Source organism: Podarcis melisellensis (genome assembly GCF_964234715.1).
Source record: "Podarcis melisellensis genome assembly, chromosome: 14".
NCBI classification, from domain to species: Eukaryota; Metazoa; Chordata; class Lepidosauria; order Squamata; family Lacertidae; genus Podarcis; species Podarcis melisellensis.
In genome coordinates, this window is record NC_138546.1 from 9,992,881 (window position 1) to 10,015,962 (window position 23,082).

Genomic DNA, 23,082 nt, shown 5'->3' on the forward strand with positions numbered 1-23,082 from the left:
GTTCCACAAGGGGGCAGTCAATCAATTGTATAAGAGAATCTTCCCGTTCACAGTCGCTGGTTCAGACGCTCCTCAAGCTTCAGGCGTGCGCAGGTCAGCCAGCTTCCAGGTTGTGGCTGCAGCAGGCCGGTCGTCAAATGTTGCCCGTGACCTAGCCCGTTCCCGGTAGGGCTAGATACAGGGGTTTTTGGAGAGAGTCAGTTTTAAAGGATTAGAGGGGTCACCTTTGCATGTCCAACTGCCTTCAGACTTCTTCAAACGAGAGTGATGAATCCAGGGGGTCACCTCAGCTACCTTCACCGCTGTTGGAGTAGAGAGCAAGACGGTGTAAGGTCCACGCCATTTAGGTGCAAGTGGATCGCGTTTCCACTCTTTCACCCATACGCTATCGCCAGCCTGGAACTGATGAATCGGCTCGGCAATGCTGCACGGCGTGCGTTCGAGGGCCCACCTGTTAAGAGAAACAAAAACACGGGAGAGAGATTGCACTTGTCCCTGTGTCACATAGTCTCCTATTTGTTTAAGATCAGCTGGAATATCCTGAACAAAGGAGGGCGGTCTCCCATACAGGAGCTCAAAAGGTGACAACTTAAGTCTTTTTGTGGGTGCACACCTAACACGAAACAGTGTTATGGGTAACACATCTACCCATCCCAATCCCGTTTCCTGGGTTAATTTTGCCAATTGGGTTTTCAGAGTCCGATTCATTCTTTCAGTTTTCCCTGAACTCTGAGGCCTATATGCTGCATGCAGTCTCCATTTTACTTGTAGGACTCGACATACTTCTTGTACTACTTGATCAATGAACGCTGGCCCATTATCACTTCCAATGCATCTAGGTAATCCAAACCTCGGGATCAATTCAGTGAGGAGTCTTTTAGTTACCTCTCGTGCCTTTTCAGTTCGGGTGGGAAAAGCTTCAACCCATCCGGTAAGAGTATCTACAAACACAAGGAGATACTTTAATCCCTTAGAAGGGACCAACTCTGTGAAGTCCACAATTAGGCTTTCCATGGGGACGTATCCCACATGCTGAATTCCAGGAGGTTGTACCGGTCCCTGCCTGGGATTGTTTTTAGCACAAAAACACATTTCTGTGAAATGCAAGTTGCTAATTGTGATAGATTAATAATATACAACTTCCGACTGAGACTCTCTCTGGTTGCAGTACCGCCAAGGTGAGTAGATTCATGATAATTTCTTACAATTGTGCCTGCTAGATGATGAGGTACATAAATCCTATTGTCCGGCAGGATCATCCAACCGTCCTTCACAACCGCTCCTTCCTGTTCAGCCCACTTCCTCTCTTCTGGGGTATAGTGAGGTTTAATTTCTTCTGGAACTACCTCTGGTATGAGGGCTGCTATAAATCCTCCCACAGGCTTTTGGGCTGCCTCTCGGGCTGCTTTGTCAGCAGCATGATTTCCTCTGGTTATTGGATCCCTTCCTCGTCCATGACCTTTGCAGTGCATTACAGCAATCTGTTCTGGAGCCCATACTGCTTCTAACAGGATTTCTACTTCAGGTCCATATTTCAAGGCCTTCCCGTGGGCTCCGATTAGACCTCTTTCTTTCCATAGAGCTCCATGTGCATGCAGGGTTAAGAAGGCATATTTAGAATCAGTATAGATGTTTGCCTTACATCCAGCTGCCAACTGCAGAGCTCTAGTTAAGCCTATAAGTTCAGCTTTTTGTGCTGAGGTGCCAGCAGGCAAAGCTTCAGCTTCCACAACTTCCTCATTGGTGACCACAGCATATCCTGCTCGTCTGGCACCTTCATGCAGGTAACTGCTACCATCCGTATAATATACAACATCTGGATTTTTCAATGGCTCATCTTTCAGATCAGGTCTACTGGAATAAACTTCATCCATTATTTGGAGACAATCATGTGATTCTTCATCATCTACCTCTGGTAGGGGCAGCAAAGTCGCTGGATTGAGCATATTCACTACTCGTAGATGAATCCTGGGATTTTCACACAATAGGCCTTGGTATCTAGCCATCCTTGGGTTTGTTAGCCAATAACTACCCTTATATTCCATGAGTGTCAGAACAGCATGAGGTACATTCACATACATCGTCTGGCCGAAGGTAAATTTATCAGCTTCTTTGACAAGGCTTGCAGTGGCCGCTACTGCCCTTAGGCATGGAGGCCATCCTTTTGCTACTGAGTCCAATTGTTTAGACAAATAAGCTACTGGACGGTTCCAACTTCCTAATCTCTGGGTCAGGACTGCCGCTGCAATCCCATTCTGTTCATGTACATACAGCTGAAAGGGTTTTTCCGAATTAGGCAATCCAAGGGCTGGGGCCTCCATAAGTCGTTGTTTGATAACTAAAAAGGCTTGTTTCTGCTCAGGTCCCCATACGAATGGGTCCTTTTCTGCACCTCGAGTGCTTTCATGTAAGGGCTTGGCCAGACTGCTGAAATCAGGTATCCATAGTCTACAGAACCCTGCTGTTCCCAGGAATCCCCTAAGTTGTTTTCTTGTGGTAGGTTCCTTGATAAGGCAAATAGCTTCTTTCCTCTCTGGTCTCAATGCTCGTTGTTGGTGTGAGATGTCAAAGCCCAAATATTTGACCTTTTCTAAACATAACTGTGCCTTTTTCTGGGAAACTCGGTAGCCAGCTTCCCAGAGCAAGTGGAGCAGTTCCTCTGTCCCTTCTTTACAGGTATCAAAATCTTTTGCCGCTAATATAAGGTCATCTACATATTGCAGAACCACCTTTTCTCCCGGTATTGAGGGGTAACTTGTTAGATCCCTCGCCAAGGCAGTGCCAAATAAAGTTGGGGAATTTTTAAATCCCTGGGGCAATCTTGTCCAGGTTAGCTGGCCTTTTGTTCCTGTCAAAGGGTCTTCCCACTGGAAGGCAAATATAGGTTGGCTCTGTGGTGCCAGCCGGCAACAGAAGAATGCATCTTTCAAGTCCAATACAGTAAAAAATGTTGCTTCTGGTGGTATCAAACTCAGCAAGGTATATGGGTTTGGTACATTTGGGTGCAAGGTCTCGATAGCCTGGTTTACGAGCCTCAAGTCCTGCACTGGCCTGTATTCATCTGTCCCAGGTTTTCGAACAGGCAAAAGGGGTGTGTTCCATTCTGATTGGCAAGGCTTAAGCAGACCATATTTTAATAGGCGGTCCAAATGTTTCTGGATGCCCTCTGCTGCTCGCCGGGGTAAGGGATATTGCCTTACAGATACAGGGGTAGCCATAGGTTTTAGGGTTACTACAATTGGAGCTATATTCTTAGCCATTCCTGGTGGGCTATTTTCGGCCCATACTCCTGGTGGCACCTGTAGAGTTTGGAGGAGCTTGTTTAATTCTGTATCCAATGTGGGTTGGACTTGCAAGGCTGACATTAGGCACCATGATTGTTCCTTAGGTACTGAGAGGGTAATTATTCCTGCTGCTTTTGATGGCAGTTTCATTTCTGGACCTCGAGGAGTGAAGGTGATTTGGGCCTGCAATTTGGACAGCATATCTCTGCCTAAGAGAGGTATTGGACACTCAGGTATATACAAAAAATGATGGGTTAAACGATGTCCCCCAATCTGGCATTCCAAAGGTTGGAGGAAAGACCTCTTAGCTGACTGTCCAGTGGCACTTTTAATGACTACACTTTTGGATGCCTTTTTCTGCAATAGTTCTGGGAGTACTGAGTATTCAGCCCCAGTATCAATCATAAAGTCTATTAAATGGCTCCCTAATTGAATCGTGACCGTGGGCTCCTGGAAGCCTAACTTTATGGAGTCCGGTCGTTCCTAGTCTTGAGTAAAATCCTCTTCTGCCAGTCCAATGAAATTGTCTCTACTCCGTCCCTGTCCTGGTCTCTGATATCTTCCATCTCGGATCATTCCCCGTCCCCGTCCCTGGTTTCTTGGGCCGGAGCCTAGGCCTGGGCCTGGGCCTGGGCGTACTTCTTCCAACCTCAAGGGTTCAGGACACTCCCGCTTCCAGTGACCCTCCTTCTTGCAATTTGCACATTGATTCCTTCCCAATGGTGGATTCTTTCCCCGCCCTCTCCCTCCATTTAAGGGGCGGTGGTCTTGCTTCACTGCTGTGGCTAGCATCACCATCTTTTCCTTCTGCCACTTCTTCTTCTCTTGTTTCTCAGCCTCATCCCTATTCCGATAAACTCGGCGTGCAATGGCCATAATTTGGCTCATCAGCATCCCTTCCCATCCTTCTGATTTCTGAATTTTCTTACGAATGTCAGAAGCACACTGGGCCACAAATGTAGCAGTAATCATTCTGCTGTTTTCAGGGGCTTCAGGGTCAAAAGGAGTCCATATACGATAGGCTTCCTGCAGCCTCTCTAAAAAGTCTCCCGGACTCTCATTTGGTTTCTGTTCTACTTCTGAGACTTTAGACATATTAGTGGGCTTCTGACATGCCCTGCGGATACCTTGCACAAGCGTCTGGCGGTAGGTGGTAAGTCTGGTCAGGTGAATTGCATTGTTTGGATCCCAATTAGGATCTTCCAAGGGAAAGTTGTCTTGGAGATGACGGTCAATATTAAAAATATTTCCCACTCTGGCCTGCTCACGCAAATATATCTGTGCCTTTTCAATTATGTCTCTCCTTTCCTCAGTGGTGAAAAGAGTATTTAGGAGCTGGCGACAATCTGTCCAAGTAGGGCTATGAGTATTTACTATTGAAGTCACCAAGTCCATCATAGCCTGAGGTTTTTCTGCAAAAGATGGGGTGTGTGTTTTCCAATTCATCAGATCTGTAGTCGTGAATGGAATATATTGCAGGGTCGAAGTTCGAGGTGGCCGTGGTCCGGGTTGCCCATTAACCAGCACAGGCTCCTCAAGTGCATCAAATACTCTTCTAAGAGGGGCTACTACGTGACCTTTTTCTTCACTTTGCTCTAGGGGCCTCAAATCATAAGGGATGGTATCTGTTCCAAGGCGTTCTTTTAGCAGCTTTATACGCCTGGCTGTATTGCTTGCTGACCGATCAAGGTCTCCCTGTAACTTCTGTAATATTTCTCTGGGACTTGGATGTACAGGGGTTTGGGGTGGGCAATCAGTTGTTCCACTAAAGGAGACTGTAGATGGAGGTCTATTAGGAGTCACAGGTGGAATAACCACTTCTGCTTGGGCTTTATTATAGGACTCCAATGCCTCCTGAAGATATTTATCATAATCTATCAAGGAATCAAGCTCTGTGACTCCACTCCCATTATTCATTCCAGTTTCTTGCCTCGGGGTTACAACTGGTGGAGTGTTTGGATTAGGCTCCCTTCGATGTGGAGCATAGGGGGGAGGTGGAAGCACCTCTTCCTCTGGTCCCTCAAAAATGGGTTTGAGTTTATTTGGCAAGATTCCTTTCCTAGCTTCGGCTTTTACAGCCAATAGTTTGCATCGTTTGACTTTGCATTCCCTTATCCATGGAGGATTTTTATTTAATGTGCTCAGCCAGGAATCTATATATGGAAATTGTTCTGGGCACCCTCCAGTTTCTTTGGCGATATCGGACCAAAGTTTGTTTACTAAATTTATATCAAAGGTTCCCTGGGATGGCCATCCAGTACTTTGTTTTGGCCATTCTAGTTCACATAACGTTCTCAAGCGCTCTGGCGTCATTTTGACTCCATATGCCCCTGAGAAGGCTTTCTTAAAATTATTTAACATACACTCAAGAGGTGTATTTTCCCCCTTTGAACCCCCAACTCCCATTGTATGGCCCTGTGAAGTATCCACTCAGTCACTCACAGACGCGCTTTGTGGGTTTCCTTGCCTAGTGAAGTCGCCTTACTAGGAACCGAAGTACTGCCCACTCCACACTCAGGTCAGCTACAGATTGCTCTGTACTTTCTCACACATACAATGCGCTGGATACTTCACCACACTCTACCTCCCAATTTTCCCTTTTCCTCCACCAGACCAACATCTGATGTACCCAACCACCTAGCGTACTCAGTTTCCCCTTACTGAGACGCAGAAGTTTGATCAAGACTTCTCTTCCTCCCAATTAATTGGAGGGCCAAAAATCCCTTTGTGCACTTACCCTTGGTTGGTTCCCTGTTTCCCCCGGTCCGTCGCCGCCAGTGAGCAGGGTATCAGACAGACGAGACTTCTGCGTTCCCCCTGGAAAAATTTACCAGTGCGCGCTGGGTAAGCAGTTTAGAGATCCTCTCTCTTGTACCCAGCCCAGTAGGGCGAAGGGGCTGCGTTCCAGCAGACCACTTATCCGAGTCACAGGGCACCATAAAATGTAGCACTAGAGAAATTAAAATATTAATTTATTTGTCAGACAAATAAATGAGAGGCTCAGTGGTATATGGTTACCAAGCTCTGGCCTGGCCTCCTGCCATTCTGGCCAGCACTTATATTCCCTTAATCCAGCCCCCTTTGCTCCTCCTGTGGCTGCCTCTGTCCAATCAGCCTGGTTGAAATTCCTATTGGTTGTTTGCTAGAACCAATCACAATAGATACACCCATTTCCTTCTATCCTTATAAGGGAGACAAAGAGCTATATATAAATGACAAATAAGTAATAATATATCTTACATGGAATCTTAATTACCAGCTCACCTCTTGCCCTCCTTGCCCTATTGCCTTCTAAAACAAATGGTTAATCTTACATTTTTATCTTCAAGGATCTTGAGTTAATCATCATTGAAAGATCTCCTTCATTTGAGGGTCTTTTAAACAAATGCCTGACAACTATATATCAGGAGTGTTCGATGGCGTCTCCTGTCTGGCAAGGGGGGCTAGGCTCATTTGCCCCTCTGGTCTCCTATTGCAATATGACTCTATGAATCTAGCATTTCTTAAATCCTTTGCATAATTACATTTAAGCCAATATATTTAAGCTAATATATTTCATACATTATCATAGGTAGCCTTTTAAAAGAATAAAACCTTTGTAAAGTAAAAAGGAACTCAGTAAAAAACAGCTTTTAAAGATTTCCCAAAAATGCTCTCATTCTTCCAGCCAGTTGCCTTTTTCACTGCTCTAATGAGAGGCCCATGGTATCATTTTACTATTTGCCCATTCCTAATTGTGTTTTCTCAGCCTTTTTTATCTTCTGTAACATGCAGGATCAGTGTCCTTGCTCTCAGTCTGTAATTTCCTCTTTTTTTTTAACGACTTTGAGAATTGTTTTTCCTGCTATAAATCAGGGGGCCACTTATCTAGGAGGATAGCCAAGGTTTTCTGCCTGGCATGAAACATTTGAAAATCCTTTTTTTAAGCTCATTTTAAAATACAAGCCTTGATTGAAATATATAAGCTTTGATAAAAATGCAGGCTTATAATTAGATGCCTCAATAGCATAGCAAGGAGAGTAGCCAGCTACTTTATACTGAGACAGACCATTGACCTATCTAACTCAGGGCTGTCTACACTGACTGGCAGTAGTTCTTCAGGATTTTAGAGAGGGGTCTCTCCCAGCCCTGGGATGTGGGTGGCGCTGTGGGTTAAACCACAGAGCCTAGAACTTGTCGGTCAGAAGGTCAGCAGTTCGAATCCCCGTGACGGGGTGAGCTCCCATTGCTCGGTCCCTGCTCCTGCCAACCTAGCAGTTCGAAAGCACGTCAAAGTGCAAGTAGATAAATAGGTACCGCTCTGGCAGGAAGGTGAGTGGCGTTTCTGTGCGCTGCTCTGGTACGCCAGAAGTAGCTTAGTCATGCTGGCCACATGACCCGGAAGCTGTACGCTGGCTCCCTCGGCCAATAAAGCGAGATGAGCACTGCAACCCCAGAGTCGTCTGTGACTGGACCTTTACCTTTACCTTTGTTGTGACATGGGGTTTGTGATTTCAGCTCTCTTGACATAATATGCTGGAGACAGTTCTCTAGTAACACTTCTTTATTAAAGCAAACAAGACTGGGCCTGAGGAGGGGAGAGCTACATTTATAGGGACAGGGAACTAGCTAGAAAGGATACATTTTGGAGGGAACAATATCAGGCAATCACAGTCCTGCCTTTTGGAGGAAACCAATAAGACAGAGGATCCGAATACAGCAGCTTAAATGAACCAATAGTAGCTGTACCCTCTGGAACCAAAAGGCAGTTACTTTACCCTAATGCTAATACAGACAATAATAATACAGATATAAAATCCTTTGACTCAATACACAACAACCTTTACCTCTCCCAGCCCTACCTAGAGATGCCAGGGACCTTCTTCATGCAAATTCAGAACGCTTGTCAGGATTTTGTGACAATTGGTTGGACTTTTGGAACATAACTACCTTTGTTTTGGATGTACATTTAGGAATGAAAAATTGTTGAGTTAGCTATAGAGATGGGGAAGAAATTATATTAATTTCATGTTAAAAGCCAAATCTATTGAATCTGCACTTTCCTAATGCATTATCACAATTCAAGGATAGATACCAGGTAGGCAAAAGCAATCAAAGTAGGGCACAGAGCAGGGCTGGTGATGGGTCCCAAGGGCCACCCAGAGATGCCTAGAGGGCCACATTTGGCCCACAGGACTGAGGTTCCCCACCCCAAGGCTGGAGGGGGCACCCAAGGGTTTCATTGGGTTTTGAGCCTCAGTTGATGTGGTCCTCAGCCTAATGTCAAATGCCAATGAGATGACAACAAATTTAAGGTAGATTGGAAGGACTTTATTGCATATATACAGAAGCAATGTACACAGGTTAATACATTAGCAGGGTTTTGAAAATACTTGTAATTTAATTATGAATGGACCATAAGCAATTCAAATGATTTATACATTTTCAATGGACACATACAATGATAAACAATGGAACCAAGGAAGGGACTAGGGGGAAGTCAATTTGTTTTGTTTTGATTTTATATTGTTATTGTTTTTATTTTTGTTATTGTTGAAAATTAATAAAATGTTATACACAGCCTAATTTCAAATGCATGGCAAGGAGAGGGAAATTGGATGAAAGCGGGTGGCAGAAAAAGAGACAGAGAGAGAAAGAAAGGACTGCAGAAAAAGAGAAAAAATGAAGGAGTGCCCTGCCCACTTTTAGCTCTAGTATGTAGCCCTTGACAGCTGTGGACCTGGGCCTTGGCAGAAAAAAATTGATCCTCGCCCCGATCTATGACCGTGTCTCTCTTCAGTGTGAAAGTTCATAAAAACACCCCAAGGTGAATCGTATTTGAATAAGTTATATCCATCCTCTCCACCCCTCTACCCTGTTTTTCAGGTGTCTGTAAAAAATTACCTGGGCAACCTCTTATACCACCCCAAAGTGCTGCTGTCAGAGTTTCGACAGATGAATCATCCACATTTTCAAACAGCAATGAAGTATCTCTTCAGCAGCAAGCAGGAGCATTTGGTAAATCGGTGTTGGTTAAAGCATGCTGCAAACTGGAGCAGTCTTGGTCTAGATTCTCCTTTACATACGCTGGTGCCATCACCGGGTGCTCCCCTTGTGACTCTGCATGCCAGAGAGGGAGGTCCCAGCTCCCTCCTCTGCCGCTCCAGCAGAGAGCAGAGCATCATCATGGAAGGAGGAGGGCTTTGACCAGCCAGAGGGAGGTCTGAAAAGGAGTGGTTGGCAGCAGAGCTGAAGGCAGGGAGACTGAGATGCAGGCACAGCCTTTGGCTGTGGGATCAGGTGCATCTGCCCAGAGGGAGTGCAGGTGTGCAGCTGGAGTAGACCCATAGGGTGAGAGAGTCCCGTGAATTAGCTCACTCCACAGGCCTTTAAAAGCTTGGCTGGAGGGGACGTGTCATCTGTTGGGACATCTTTGTAGCTTCCATTCAGTTATGAACCTCCTGGCTTGCTCATATACCTCAGAATCTTGATTTCTGGACCTTGTGCTTGCTGATGAACCTGTGCCATTATTAGCCTGATCTCTTCCTTACTTGCAAGTCAGTGATGATGTCACTGTGTTTTTTGGGGGGGAAGCCTCATCATTACCAGCACACCAGTGCAAGTAGATAAATAGGTACCGCTGTGGCGGGAAGGTAAACGGCATTTCCATGCGCTCTGGTTTCCGTCATGGTGTTCCATTATGCCAGAAGCTGTTTAGTCATACTAGCCACATGACCTGGAAAGCTTTCTGTGGACAAATGCCAGCTCTCTTGGCCTGAAAGTGAGATGAGCGCCACAACCCCAGAGTCGTCTTTGACTGGGCTTAACTGTCCAGGGGTCCTTTACCTTTTTATCCATCTAAAGAGGTGTGTGTGGCAAAAGATCTTGACTAGCTGGAGCACCTGCAACGGTTTGTTGCATGACCACGTCCTATGACTAATAGCCATTGATACAGCTGCACTCTTTGATTTCAGGAGTTGGGAAATATTGTTATTGATCTGGCCGGCATAAGAGAGAGGATTTTCCAAAGTCCAGGAGGAAACAGGACATTGTTCCTCGTTACTCTGGAAAGGTGCTTCCTGATGCTGAATGCTGTGGAATGTGTGGACATATTAAGCCAGGTCCTTCAGGCATCATCAATGACCTACCTGCAACGCCACACCATAGCAAGGCTCCCAAACGATCTGCAAGAAGATGCTTTTCGAAATCTGTAAGTTACTTTTCCGGCTGCAAATAATTCAAGGCAACAAGTGGTTTTATTTTATAACATCAGTATAGAAATAACCTATATGAATAGTAAGTTATATGAATATGAATGCTTATGAATACCAACATCAATATAGAAATAACCTATATTTCAAGTCAACCAAAGTTGCAAGTCAACCAAAGCAGACCCTCAATCCTATAGAAATGTGCTGAGTGATTTAATTCACAAATATAGCATCTTTTGACTAAGGGTAAAAGCAGGTTGGGGAGGGAGGGAGAATTTTGGCTGACAGGCTAATGAAAGGAAAGTCAGTCAAATCCACCCATTGTGTGCTGCTTTTCTCTTTCAGATCAACTGTGTTCAGAGACCTGTATGACAGAACAGGAGCAAATGCACAAAAGGCTCTATACGACTGGATGACACAAATCCTACAAAAATCCTACAATACCAGTGGTAGGTTGAATACCAAAAACCAACAAAACCAACAAAAACCAACATACATCCCTTAAGGCAGTGGTTCCCAAGTGGTGGCCGGAGGACCACAGGGGTTTTGTGTAACCCACCCAAGCAGTCCATGGCACCATTCATATAACAAAATCTACCAGAGAGATATAAACATTTTCAAAAGTAGGGGGTCCATGACTTGACTCTTGAAAAACAGGGGGTCCACAGTACTTAACTAATTGGGAACTACTGCTTTAAGGGCTTACCAATGTGGCGCCCATATGCCCCAATGTACTCACCTGTTCCCCATATGGTGCTTACAAAAATCACAGGAAATACCCCTTCAAAAATTTATAATGCACAGGTGACTGCTGCTGAGTTTCTGGCCATGCCTCTTCTTCATTGACACCCCCCACCCTGCTTAAAAATGCTCAAATTTCATTGGATGCCAAGTTTGGCCACCTTCCCACTCTCTCTCTCTGAGCAAAGGAGGGATGAAAAGAGCTTCTTGCTATGAGTGAATGTGGTATATTGGAACTGATGTAGGTGCCTTTTCCCCATCTGAAATATACTCAGAGTCCTGCAGCAATTTCATGGTCTTTACTGCAGCTTGTTAAACGGTGACTGAATTTCCCCCCAAACCTCAGGCTTTTATATACAGTACATTATTTACACAATGAGTCCCGTCTGATTGGCTGATTAACTTCCTCCTGGAGCCTGATTGGTCTTCTCCTGCAGGCCAATCAGTTGTTGCATTCTACGATCCTACCAGCCTAATAGGCTGATTAACTTCCTCCTGGAGCCTGATTGGTCTTCTCTTGCAAGCCAATCAGTTGTTGCATTCTACAATCCTACCTGCCTATTATTCTAGGATCCAAGCTTAGTACATAACACCATCCATGGGGTTTGACTAGAGGGCATTTTGTCTCTCTCTCTGCTCTTTTAGATACAGCAGCCATTTTGTCCACTGAACCTGAAGATTTCACCCTAGCCTCTCAGTCTCTAGGGTTTAGCGGTCTCCCATTCAGCCATCAATAGGGTTGTTGGGTCAGGAGCACCCCAAACCCTGAGATTTCGGCTACTCAGAGACAAATCCTCTTGTTTATCTTTCTGGGGGAATAACCGTGTCTTTCACGCCATGGTTTATTGTAGGCAATTGTCTAAGAATTACAAGATAGCAATGAGATAGAAGATAATCTGTTATTGGGAAATGTTTCCCAATAGACATATGGATTCTGGACACTGTTTCCTGGGACGGATCGATACATCAGTCTACACAGCATATCTAGATCAATGCTAGGAGCTATGGCAGGAAGAACTGCACATTAATCCAGCAGAGGGCTCCAGAGCAAAAGCTATAGATCACTGCTGGTTGAAATCTGCCCTTGGAATCAATCACCCTGCCTCCGAAGAATTGAGGAGATCTGCTCAGTTGGATTATTGTAATCCTGTGGGACTGCCTTTGAAGGAAGTTCAAAATGCAGCTGCCCGAGTTTTGACTTTAGGTTGCGTATTCTGGATATTAATAGTGAACTAATTATCTAAGGGTTGTTGTGTCTTACATTGCCAAAATGATACCGTCCCCATCAGTGCTGGGTTTATGTATAAGCTAAACAAGCTATAGTTTAGGTCCCCACTCTCTTGGGGCCTCCAAAAAAAATTTAAAGGAAAAAACCCTGGATGTACATTTCCAAAATATAAGATAAAAATAAAATAAAATAAAACCTACATACAGCAGCAGTGTTTTGTGTTGCGTAGGCTCCTATGATGTAAGTAATGGGCCCCCAATCATTTTAAATTAGAGCTTAATAATTATTTCACTATTAATATACTTCTTCTTAATTGTATTTCAGTTCAACAATTACTTTGATAAAATGCATATTTTTGTTATGTGCAAATGGCTTTAGATCCCTATTAGGTCCATAAATTACCATATAGCATATATTCAACACAAAAAACAGCGGCAATTTGTTGTTGACAAAGGACAGCTGGACATATAAAGGGCCCCATTACCTTCAGTAGCTTAGGGCCTCATCAAACCTAAATCCGGCCCTGATCCCCATGCACAAGAGTGTCTGGGGAGTATCAGCAGGCTTGTTGTGGGGATTGGGACCCCAAGGTTTGCAGAAGTACAATGAATTTTCTCCCCCCAAAAAATCAGAGGGGAACTGAATAGGTCATGCACAGCAGTTGCAGAATGTTTACTGACAGCTGGCCAGAAAAGTGGGAGGAGAGGGCACTGAAAATGGCATGGCTGGCTGTCTGGCTATAGCCCTGAATGGAAGCACTTCTCACTGTAACATTTTGTTGCAAGGCCATCTTGTTCGTTTATAGTAGTAATGATGCTCACTTGTCTATGAGCATTTTTCTTTTGTGGTGTCCCAGAACCGGAGAATTCTACTTCGTGGGTCAGTGCAGACAACCTGTGGATCCTAGGAAGATATATGGTTCACCTCCCACTGGAAGAAATCACAAAAATTAACCCTAATGAAGTAAGTAATGATGCAGCTTCGGCATCCCTCTGGCTCTCGTTCTGGGGGATGGGGTCGGGGGAAGCTCGGGCTTCCCCAGCCCCATGCCTGGGGGGGGGAAAATAATTTTTCCTCTTTATTTCCAAACCCCCCCAAATCTAGGTGCGTCCTATGGGCCGGTGCGTCCTATAGGGCAAAAAATACAGTACTCACCTGAATATTGGTTTTGGAATATATAAGGCTGGGTTGGTGTCATTCTTTTGGCTCCAAGTACTGCTCTGGATTTCAATCACAGTACCAGTTTGAGTTCTGAGTACACACACAGAGAAAGAAAGAGAGAGATAAATATAGATATATCACTCATGAAAGAAAGCAAGATTCTAGCAGTAATCAAATCCACAGTACTGTAATGATCTGTACTTTTTAAAAAACAGTTCCTGAAGTTATAATAGCTCAAAACTGGCTCTCACACACATTTATTGTTTAATAAAACAAACATTGAACAAAAGTAAGATCTCCTTAGGAAAACAAAATATAAATGTACATATTTTATTTTTATTTTTATTATTAAAAACTGTGTTCTGTTTAGAACACATAAGTTGTTAAATCCAATTAGCCAAGGGCAACAGGTCTTATCAAGAGCATTCTAAAATGCAAGACTTTTCTTTGCTGGGCAGAGATTGAGGGAAATGGGAGCAGTGGAGGGGATGTAGATAGGTATCATATGGAATATGAACATTTAGTGTATACTGCTGAGTTCAGCCCTGATAACACACCTTTAATCTCTCTTCTAATTAGATGAGATTGTTCATAAGTTATGACAATGCAACAAAACAGCTTGATACCGTATATGATATCACACCGGATCTTTCGCTGGCTTTCTTGGAAAGAATAAATGCATCAGGATTTGATATGAGAAACACCTCGACTCTCTATAGGCAAGTCATATTTCTCAAGCTGGTAATTTTTGCAAGTTGAGCATGGTGGTGAGGAGGAGAGAGATGAGGCTAAGTGTTTCAAGGATTGTTATCAAGTCATGCAAAAACTGTTCTCTTCTGGACGCCGCAGTGTTATATGATAGGTCCTCTGATTTTTATTTCATTTCATAAAATCTATACACTGCTTGACAACAGCAGCAACCTCAGCGTATTTTACAAAAAGATAAAACAAGAAAATCAAGGGGGGAAATGCAACAGTGCTTTCAAACATACAAAAGTTAAAATACTAAGAATATAATTACCTCAACTTTCTAAGCACCTGGGTAAAGGTAAAGGTAAAGGGACCCCTGACCACTAGGTCCAGTCGTGGCCGACTCTGGGGTTGCAGCGCTCATCTCGCTTTATTGTCCGAGGGAGCTGGCGTATAGCTTCCGGGTCATGTGGCCAGCATGACTAAGCCACTTCTGGCGAACCAGAGCAGTGCATGGAAACGTCATTTACCTTCCTGCCAGAGCAGTACCTATTTATCTACTTGCACTTTGACGTGCTTTTGAACTGCTAGGTGGGCAGGAGCAGGGACCGAGCAACGGGAGCTCACCCTGTCGCAGGGATTTGAACCGCCGACCTTCTGATCAGCAAGTCATAGGCTCTGTGGTTTAACCTGCAGCGCCACCCGCATCCCAAGCACCTGGGTAGGCTTGTCTAAAGAAGAATTTGTTTTTAGCAAGTGCCAAAAAGAGTACAGTGAAGGCACCTGGTTGATATCAATAGGGATTTTCAAGTGTAGGTGCTGCCACACTAAATCATTGAGTTCTTACAAATGTGGAATGGGTATTATGTGGTATCTGTAGTGGTGCCAATTCTGCTGCTCAAAGAGATCAAGTGGCCACATGTGGGGTAAGGTAATTTCATAGGTAAACTGGTCCTAAGTTGTCAAGGGCTTTGTATACTAATGTGGGAGAGCATTCAGCCAGCCAGTTCTCCCCTGTTATATGTTCTGAAGTGGTACAGTCCCAGAAGGGCTGTGTCATGTGATTTTTCTGGACATGTTTCTGGTACTGTTATATCGGGCAACCAATCAAAGCAAATTACTTTGAATCAAATTACAATAATTTGCTTTGATTGGTTGCCCAATATAACAGTACCACTTATATACAGTGCGTTTAGAGTATGGAAGGCACGTTGTGTGTATTATACTGTCTTATGAGCCTTAAAGGTAAAGGTACCCCTGACCATTAGGTCCAGTTGTAGACAACTCTGGGGTTGTGGCGCTCATCTCCCTTTATAGGCCAAGGGAGCCGGCGTTTGTCCACAGACAGTTTCCGGGTCATGTGGCCAGCATGACTAAGCCGCTTCTGGTTAACCAGAGCAGTGCACGGAAACACCATTTACCTTCCCGCTGGAGCGGTACCTATTTATCTACTTGCACGTTGATGTGCTTTCGAACTGCTAGGTTGGCAGGAGCAGGGACTGAGCAACGGGAGCTCATCCCATTGTGGGGATTCGAATCGCCGACAGAGGAGCCAACTTCTAGGAGCTGTGGGGGCTTCGGCCCCCACAATAAAATATTTGAGGGGGCTGGGCCCCCACGAAGTTGATAGGCATTGCCATTCAAATGGTGTGTGTGCACTGTGTCACGTGATTGATTATGCGGGGCAGGGCTTCCCTGGGCCCCCACAATATTCTATTCAAGTTGGCACCCCTGATCGCCGACCTTCAGATTGGCAAACCCGAGGCTCAGTGGTTTAGACCACAGTGTCACCTGCTGTTGTATGAGCCTTAAAACATCTCTAAAAGAGAGGGCAGCATTATTAACCCCCTTTTACAGAAGTCAAACCAGGGACGTTCTGGTTTATAACTCAGTCTCTTAACCACTACACTATGCTACCCAGCTGCACTGTAGTGATGGGCATTCAGTAGGGGAAGGCTGCCAACTCACTTCCACATTCTTTCATGCAGGTTAGGCTTGCTGGTTTGTTTTTACAATAGCCTGGAACAGATGGATGCCAATGTGGCCCGGGTACTGCTTCATCAAATGATTAAATGTAACCAGCTGAGGGGTTTCCAGGCTGATGTTCAGAAGGTGGGTATAGACTTTATTCTTGCTAGAATGAAGGACTTTGGAAGTGACAGAAATTTGAGTTTAGTGTCATGTCATGATGGCTAGCCTGCTGGTCATTTGGGCCATTCGGGCACCTGATAATTTTGGTGGCACTGGGTTCCAAAGAACATGGAGTACTATGCCCAGACGTGATAGTTGCCAGCAAGCCAATAATCCACCCAACAAACTGCCTAGGTTGTTACATCTCTTTCCAACTCCCTCTGGGATTTAGAATAGTATATCCTTGGGTATTGTCACAGATCTTCCCCTACCAGGTGGTAGTGGTGGACTTGTTTGCAAAAATGGCCCATTTCATATCTTGCATCCTGTCCACCCCATAAATAGCTCACATGTTTATCAAGCCTGTCTTCCCCCTGCATGGGCTGTCAGAAAGAATTGTGTCTGATTGAGGTTCCCAGTTTACTACATGGTTCTGGCACAATTGCTTCCATTCTACTGGATGTAGATCTTCTGCTCTCCATAGCATATCACCAACAAACCAATGGCCAGACCAATCAATGCTACTCTGGAACAATATCTCTGCTGCTCCATTAATTACTAGCAGGACAACTAGGTAGATCTATTCTCACTTGTGTAGTTTGCCTACAAGAAAGCCTAGCCCTCTTCCACACGGCAAACATTCTTTTTTGCTAACTACAGCTGCTGTGGTTCAATGTGGTGTGCAACCCAGGCCTTTATGTGTTTACACCTGTTGATAATGTCTGTTTAGAAAATGTTGCTATTGATCAGAGAAACAAAGGAAAGTTAGCCTCAGAAAGCATACATGTTTTAGCTTCTGATCAGTTTCTCATCAGTTCTTTAACACACTTTTAAAAAAACTGTTTCAGCTCAAATCCCAACTTCTTGACATTGCCATGCAAAACCAGACGTTGAACGACACTCTTGGGTCACTCTCAGACGCAGTCGTGGGACTAACTATCAGCCAGTTGGAGTCTCTCTCACCTGAAGCTGTGCACAACGCTATTCCAACCTTAAACCAAGTCTCTGGCTGGGCCAAAAGCCAGATCATGATTTTATCCAGCAAATACCTGATGTATGAAAAGGTACTTTGTGGGATGTTGTTGAAAAATGAATCTAAAATGAACTATTCAGAACTGCTCTGCATTGTACCCAGGCAATGCCAGGTAAAAGACTGCTAGTACAATATAAAGTGCAAGTGGCTCAAAAGCCTTCAGCCCATGATGTGTCAGAGATTTTACATATAACCTATGCATACTGTCCAGATGCAGTCTTATACACTGTTAATCGACTGCTGTGCATTTCTTTTGCTCTTCATGCAGGCCTTGTCGTTTCATAATATAAGTCAAATGGGTGCTTTGGCGACTGGGATCAGCACCCAGGCATTCCGCAACATGAGTCCCAAAGAACTCTCTCAGGTTGTCAGAGGCGCACTGGCGCAACGTGCATCAGATTTGTCACCAGCACAGCACCAAGGGATCCTCCGGAAGGTATTTGCAGATCTTTGTGTGGGAGCAGTAGAGTTGGGGGAGAAATCCAGTTCACTTGACATTTCGCATGCGGGTTCGCACTTTCCAAAACGATACACCATGGGTAGGCAAACTAAGGCCCGGGGGCTGGATGCGGCCCAATGGCCTTCTAAATCCAGCCCTCGGACGGTCCAGGAATCCGTGGACTGGAACATCCATTGGCCTGATTCATCAGGACTCTTCTTAGCATTGCCTCTTGTGCTTCTTCTGTAGATGATCGAATCCATGGAGTTGATATCAGTGATTGCCGATATGCAAGGGGCCTTTTTTAAAGAGGTGTCACTTGTTACTTTGTGGATGGAGGAAGGACTGAACTCTTCACTGGTGAAAGACAAAGAATTAAGGCCAAGTCAGGTAACTAACAACACAAATGTATCTCAGGTATTCCCAGGGCCGGATTTAGGTTTGATAACTCCCTAATCTACTGAAGGTAGCCCTTTATATGTCCAGCTGTCCTTTGTCAACAACAAATTGCCGCTGTTTTTGTATGTTAAATATATGCTATATGGCAGGAATAGGCAAACTCCCGCCCTCCAGATGTTTGGGACTACAATTCCCATCATCCCTGACCATTGGTCCTGTTAGCTAGGGATGATGGGAATTGTAGTCCCAAACATCTGGAGGGTCAGAGTTTGCCTACGCCTGATATATGGTAATCTATGGGCCTAATAGGTATCTAAAGCCATTTGCACATGTTGTCATGCAATAGTCCATGCAGAATGTAGGCACCCTATATATAGAAATGAGCAAACCAGTGATATTTTAGGGAGCAGGCTAGCAGGCAGGGTCCATTACTTACATCATAGGAGCCTACACAACACAAAACACTGTTGCTGTATGTAGGTTTTATTTTATTTGTTTTTTATCTTATTTTTTTGGAAATGTACATCTAGGCTTTTTTCCTTTAAATTTTTTTGGGGCCCTAAGCTATAGCTTGTTTAGTAAATCCGGCACTGGGTATTCCTAAGTGCAGACCAGGTATGCAGAAAAATCCCAAAGCAGCCTGGCAAAAACCTGCAAGCTTCTGGAAGGTACTGAATGTCACGATGTCAGCTAAGTATAGCAAGGGAAGGAAACTGAAGTTGGGAGAGGAGACTGAAGTGATGAAAAGGAGCATTCCTTTTAGGGACTGGGGAGGCCATGCGCCAATTTGTTGCAGATCCCATGTATGTGTGCAGCTAATTTGATTTCAGTACTTTCATTTCAAATTTCATTTCAGGCCTTGTTTCTGTATGAATTGTTGTCAAAGAAAACCCCTCCTCCCGACCTCTTAAGGTATGAGTGCAAATTTCACACTGACCCTTACCTTTCCATCCTTATGGTGCCACAATTGCAAGTATTATTATTGCTCTTTTGAGGTTCAGATGGCTGAAATTTCTATAGGCAGAGCATCACCATGGAAGTAACAGCATGCAGGAAGCAATTTTCCCTTTGCTCGTCCCACACCATTCAAGTGCATTTAACTGTTAATTTCCAAACCACGAAAAAGTCCAATTTTTAAAAAGTGTATTTGTTGAGCTGGGCAACTGAGCACTTTAATGTATTTTAATCAGTGCTTTTTTCTGGGGGTACGCAGGGATATGCATACCTCTAAACATTTTGTGAATCTAAGTTTGGCCTCATTGAGGGGCAGTATTTCAATATGAGTAGGAAAATGAGAGTTCCCCTAAACATTTTTTTAGAAAAAAAGCACTATTTTTAATTAAGTTATGCTATGCACTTCAGTCCCACCTACAAAATAAAGATGGTCTGGATACACTTCTCAGCACACTTCCTGAATGTTACGGGACTTACATATGAGTAGACATACATAGAATTGCACTGTAAAAGGTGCCAAGTCATGTTGGGTCATATAATTACTTTACTTAACTATCTATGTTTTCCTCAAATCAGCATCAGCCAATTGGTGAAAGGAGTAACGTGCGGTCAGCTTGAGAGTATGAGCACCGTCTCTTTTTTAAACACATTCAAAGTTTTTGAAAAGAATCTTCACCTGCTGTCGCCATATCAGGTAAAATGTGAAAGCACCATAATGATTATTCTGTGTTCAACAGAAGCTAGCACAAGGGTGGGTGGGTCTATTTCAGGCCAACACCACCTTCTGAAGCTTTTACCAGAATTCTGTTACGTTTCTGCATTACTCTGAGATTTATTTATTCTTTTAATGCCCTCAAAATAACGTTTATATGTTTGCCTTCTTTCAAAATATATTTGGCTATGCAATTCAAATAGATTTTGAAAGAAGTATGCAATTTGGTGTGCTTAAACGGACAAGAATCGTGTTGCAACAATAGAAGGAATGCAAAAATCTGGTGGATAGCCATATTTGGGTTTTGCACACTACTCTAATTGTGCTTCCAGGTGGGACTTAATTTGCAAATGAGTCGTTGAGAAATTGCAAACCGGTCATTGTATATGGATGTGTGACTTTGGCTGGCATATTATGCGGATGTGATGTCATGTTATATTATGGGGGTCTGGTCTTATGACCCACATCTTCATAGCAGCACGTCTACACATTTGTGGATGTTATGTGCTGCTATGTTATGTGGATGTCATTAAGTGCTGTTATGCTACGTTGCATGAAGGTGTGGTATGGATAGGTACATCTGGATATTGTCTGGAAGTTATGAGCAACTAACTTATTGAGGATTATAGCTGCTGCTGCTGCTGCTGCTTTTTCCATTGCTCCTCGACAATCACATATAGCTAAAAATGATTTAAGGATGTCTTTTTTTCAGATCAATTGTCTGGCTTGGAAATTTTGGATACTCTCCAATGCATCTGTGCCTCCCTATCTCTTATCAGTGCTTCCGTAAGTTCTCTCTCACACACACCTATTTTAATAAAAAGCAAAGGTACCCTTGTTGGTCCATTAAAAAGCAAAAACACGGGGTTGTTGTAGGGGATTGAATGAGGTGCGGGAGAGCCATGTATGCCACCTTGAGATTGTAGGGGGGAAAGTTGGGATATAAATAGACCACAAGCTTAACATGTCAACGGTGTGATGCAACAGCAAAAAGAGCTAACACTATTTTAGGCTGCATCAATAGAAGTATAGTGTCCAGATCAAGGGAAGTGATAGTACCACACTATTCTGCCTTGGTCAGACCACACCTGGAGTCCTGTGTCCAGTTTAACAATTTAAGAAGATTGTTGACAAGCTGGAAGGTGTGCAGAGGAGGGCAAGCAAGATGATCAGGGGGTCTGGAAACTAAGCCTTACGAGGAACACTTGAAGGAGCTGGGTATGTTTAGCCTGGAAAAGAGGAAACTGAGAGGAGATATGATAGCCATCTTCAAATTTCTTAAGGGCTGTCATATGGAAGAGGAAGTGTGCTTGTTTTCTCCTGCTCTTGAGGGTAGTACTCGAGGCAACTGCTTCAAGTTACAAGAAAAGATATTCCGACTAAGCATTCAAAAAAACTTTCTGACAGTAAGAGCTCTTTGGCAGTGGAACAGACTCCCACGAGAGGTGGTGGACTCTCCTTCCTTGGGGGTTTTTAAGCAGAGGTGGATGGTCATCTGCCATGGATGCTTTAGCTGACATTCCTGCATTGCAGGGGATTACTAGATGACCTTTGGGGTCCCTTCCAACTCTACAATTCTATGATTCTATGAAATGCAATAAATGAATGAATGATAAATAGTTCCAAGATGGCAATGGCAGACTGAAAAAAATACCTCTCAGATGCTATAGATTTCAGGTTACATTCATAGGATTCTGGGATAAAGAATAAATGGCTTCTCCACATCTATAAGCGAGTGTAAGCTTTGCTTGTCACTCAGATCTATCCCACACATTAAAGAAACACAGGGGCTCCTGGATAGACAGAGAACAGAAGTAAAGATTTCTGCCTTCTGCTGTGAAGCTACAATCCTATATATCTACGTTCACACCAGGGTAGGGTGCCCTTCATGTGTTGCTGGACTCCATCTCCCATCATGCCCAGTCAGCATCACCAATGGCTAGGATTGATGGGAGATGCAGTCCAACAACATCTGGCGGAACCAGACATTCTTCATCTCTGGGCTATAAGAACCCAATGTATGTCATACAGTGCCCTTCAAGGGAAAAGTGGGATACACTGTTAAATGAATTTTAGTATGTAGTGCTCTAAAGATCCTAGTTTCTTCTTCCCCAAAACCGACATTTTAAATCTTTCCTCTAGCGCTGAGTATCTGGAATCCATTTCAGGACCTCTCTGTGCCCCTTTTGTGACAAGCCTGGGGAAGCTTGAACTTGACCGTCTTGTTTCAAATAGGCAGAAGAAACAAGCAATTCTGCAAAAAGTGCAAGACTGCCTGGTAAGAATATGACACTATTTTGTTTCGTTAAAATGTGTATGTCCCACTTTGGGGTCTGCACAGGCTCTCCAAGTTTTTTATGGGCAACCCCATACAAAATAACAATAAAAAAAACATAATATAGTGGTACCTCAGGTTACATATACTTCAGGTTACATACGCTTCAGGTTACAGACTCCGCTAAACCAGAAATAGTGCTTCAGGTTAAGAACTTTGCTTCAGGATGAGAACAGAAATTGGGCTCCAGCGGCACGGCAGCAGCAGGAGGCCCCATTAGCTAAAGTGGTGCTTCAGGTTAAGAACAGTTTCAGGTTAAGTACAGACCTCCGGAACAAATTAAGTACTTAACCTGAGGTACCACTGTATACAAAACAACCCAAACTAGCTCATTGAAGCAGCAGCAAGCCAAACAACAAAGAAAACCAGGAAGGAAGCTGGGGAAAAGGAACTCAACATAATACCCAGAGGAAAGAAACCCTTAGGCTTTCTTAACTGTTTTTAATGGTTGTTTTCTCTGGGTTTTTAGCGGTTCTTCAGAACTCATTCCATCTTGTAGCTTGATCACAATTGCGCACACACACCCCAGTACTGGCTTCTTTATTTCAGAATGGCTCGGCCATCGATGAATATGACGTTGACTTGCTTGGAAATCTCATTTGCCATCTACCCCCGGAGTTTATTTGTGAGGGAATCTCGCGGGAAGCGATGGCAACATCCCTTCACCAGTTCGGACTATGCCATCATCTCAGCGATGATCAGAAGACAGAAATCAAGCGCAGACTTATTGAATTGCATGGGTAAGAGAATAATCTGGGAGGGTTTTGCTCTGAATCTTCATGTAAA

The 23,082-nt window shown here is 44.0% G+C and overlaps 2 protein-coding genes across 2 annotated transcripts in view; one reads left to right on the top strand and one right to left on the bottom strand.

Moving 5' to 3' along the window:
- The window catches only part of IGSF6 (immunoglobulin superfamily member 6), a 41,733-nt gene extending 28,110 nt beyond the window's left edge, over positions 1 to 13,623 (bottom strand). Inside the window, exon 1 of the mRNA XM_081889385.1 lies at positions 13,599 to 13,623. The gene's annotated coding sequence lies outside the window, so the exon portion shown is untranslated. The remainder of the gene's footprint in view (positions 1 to 13,598) is intronic.
- The window catches only part of OTOA (otoancorin), a 48,762-nt gene that overhangs the window by 4,458 nt on the left and 21,222 nt on the right, over positions 1 to 23,082 (top strand). The window contains exons 6-19 of the mRNA XM_081889443.1: positions 9,150 to 9,281; positions 10,238 to 10,473; positions 10,820 to 10,923; positions 13,300 to 13,406; positions 14,184 to 14,323; positions 16,283 to 16,406; positions 17,273 to 17,488; positions 17,726 to 17,893; positions 18,146 to 18,286; positions 19,152 to 19,207; positions 19,826 to 19,943; positions 20,674 to 20,747; positions 22,104 to 22,239; positions 22,846 to 23,036. Of these exons, the coding sequence (XP_081745569.1) occupies positions 9,150 to 9,281; positions 10,238 to 10,473; positions 10,820 to 10,923; positions 13,300 to 13,406; positions 14,184 to 14,323; positions 16,283 to 16,406; positions 17,273 to 17,488; positions 17,726 to 17,893; positions 18,146 to 18,286; positions 19,152 to 19,207; positions 19,826 to 19,943; positions 20,674 to 20,747; positions 22,104 to 22,239; positions 22,846 to 23,036 (1,943 nt within the window). The remainder of the gene's footprint in view (positions 1 to 9,149; positions 9,282 to 10,237; positions 10,474 to 10,819; positions 10,924 to 13,299; positions 13,407 to 14,183; positions 14,324 to 16,282; positions 16,407 to 17,272; positions 17,489 to 17,725; positions 17,894 to 18,145; positions 18,287 to 19,151; positions 19,208 to 19,825; positions 19,944 to 20,673; positions 20,748 to 22,103; positions 22,240 to 22,845; positions 23,037 to 23,082) is intronic.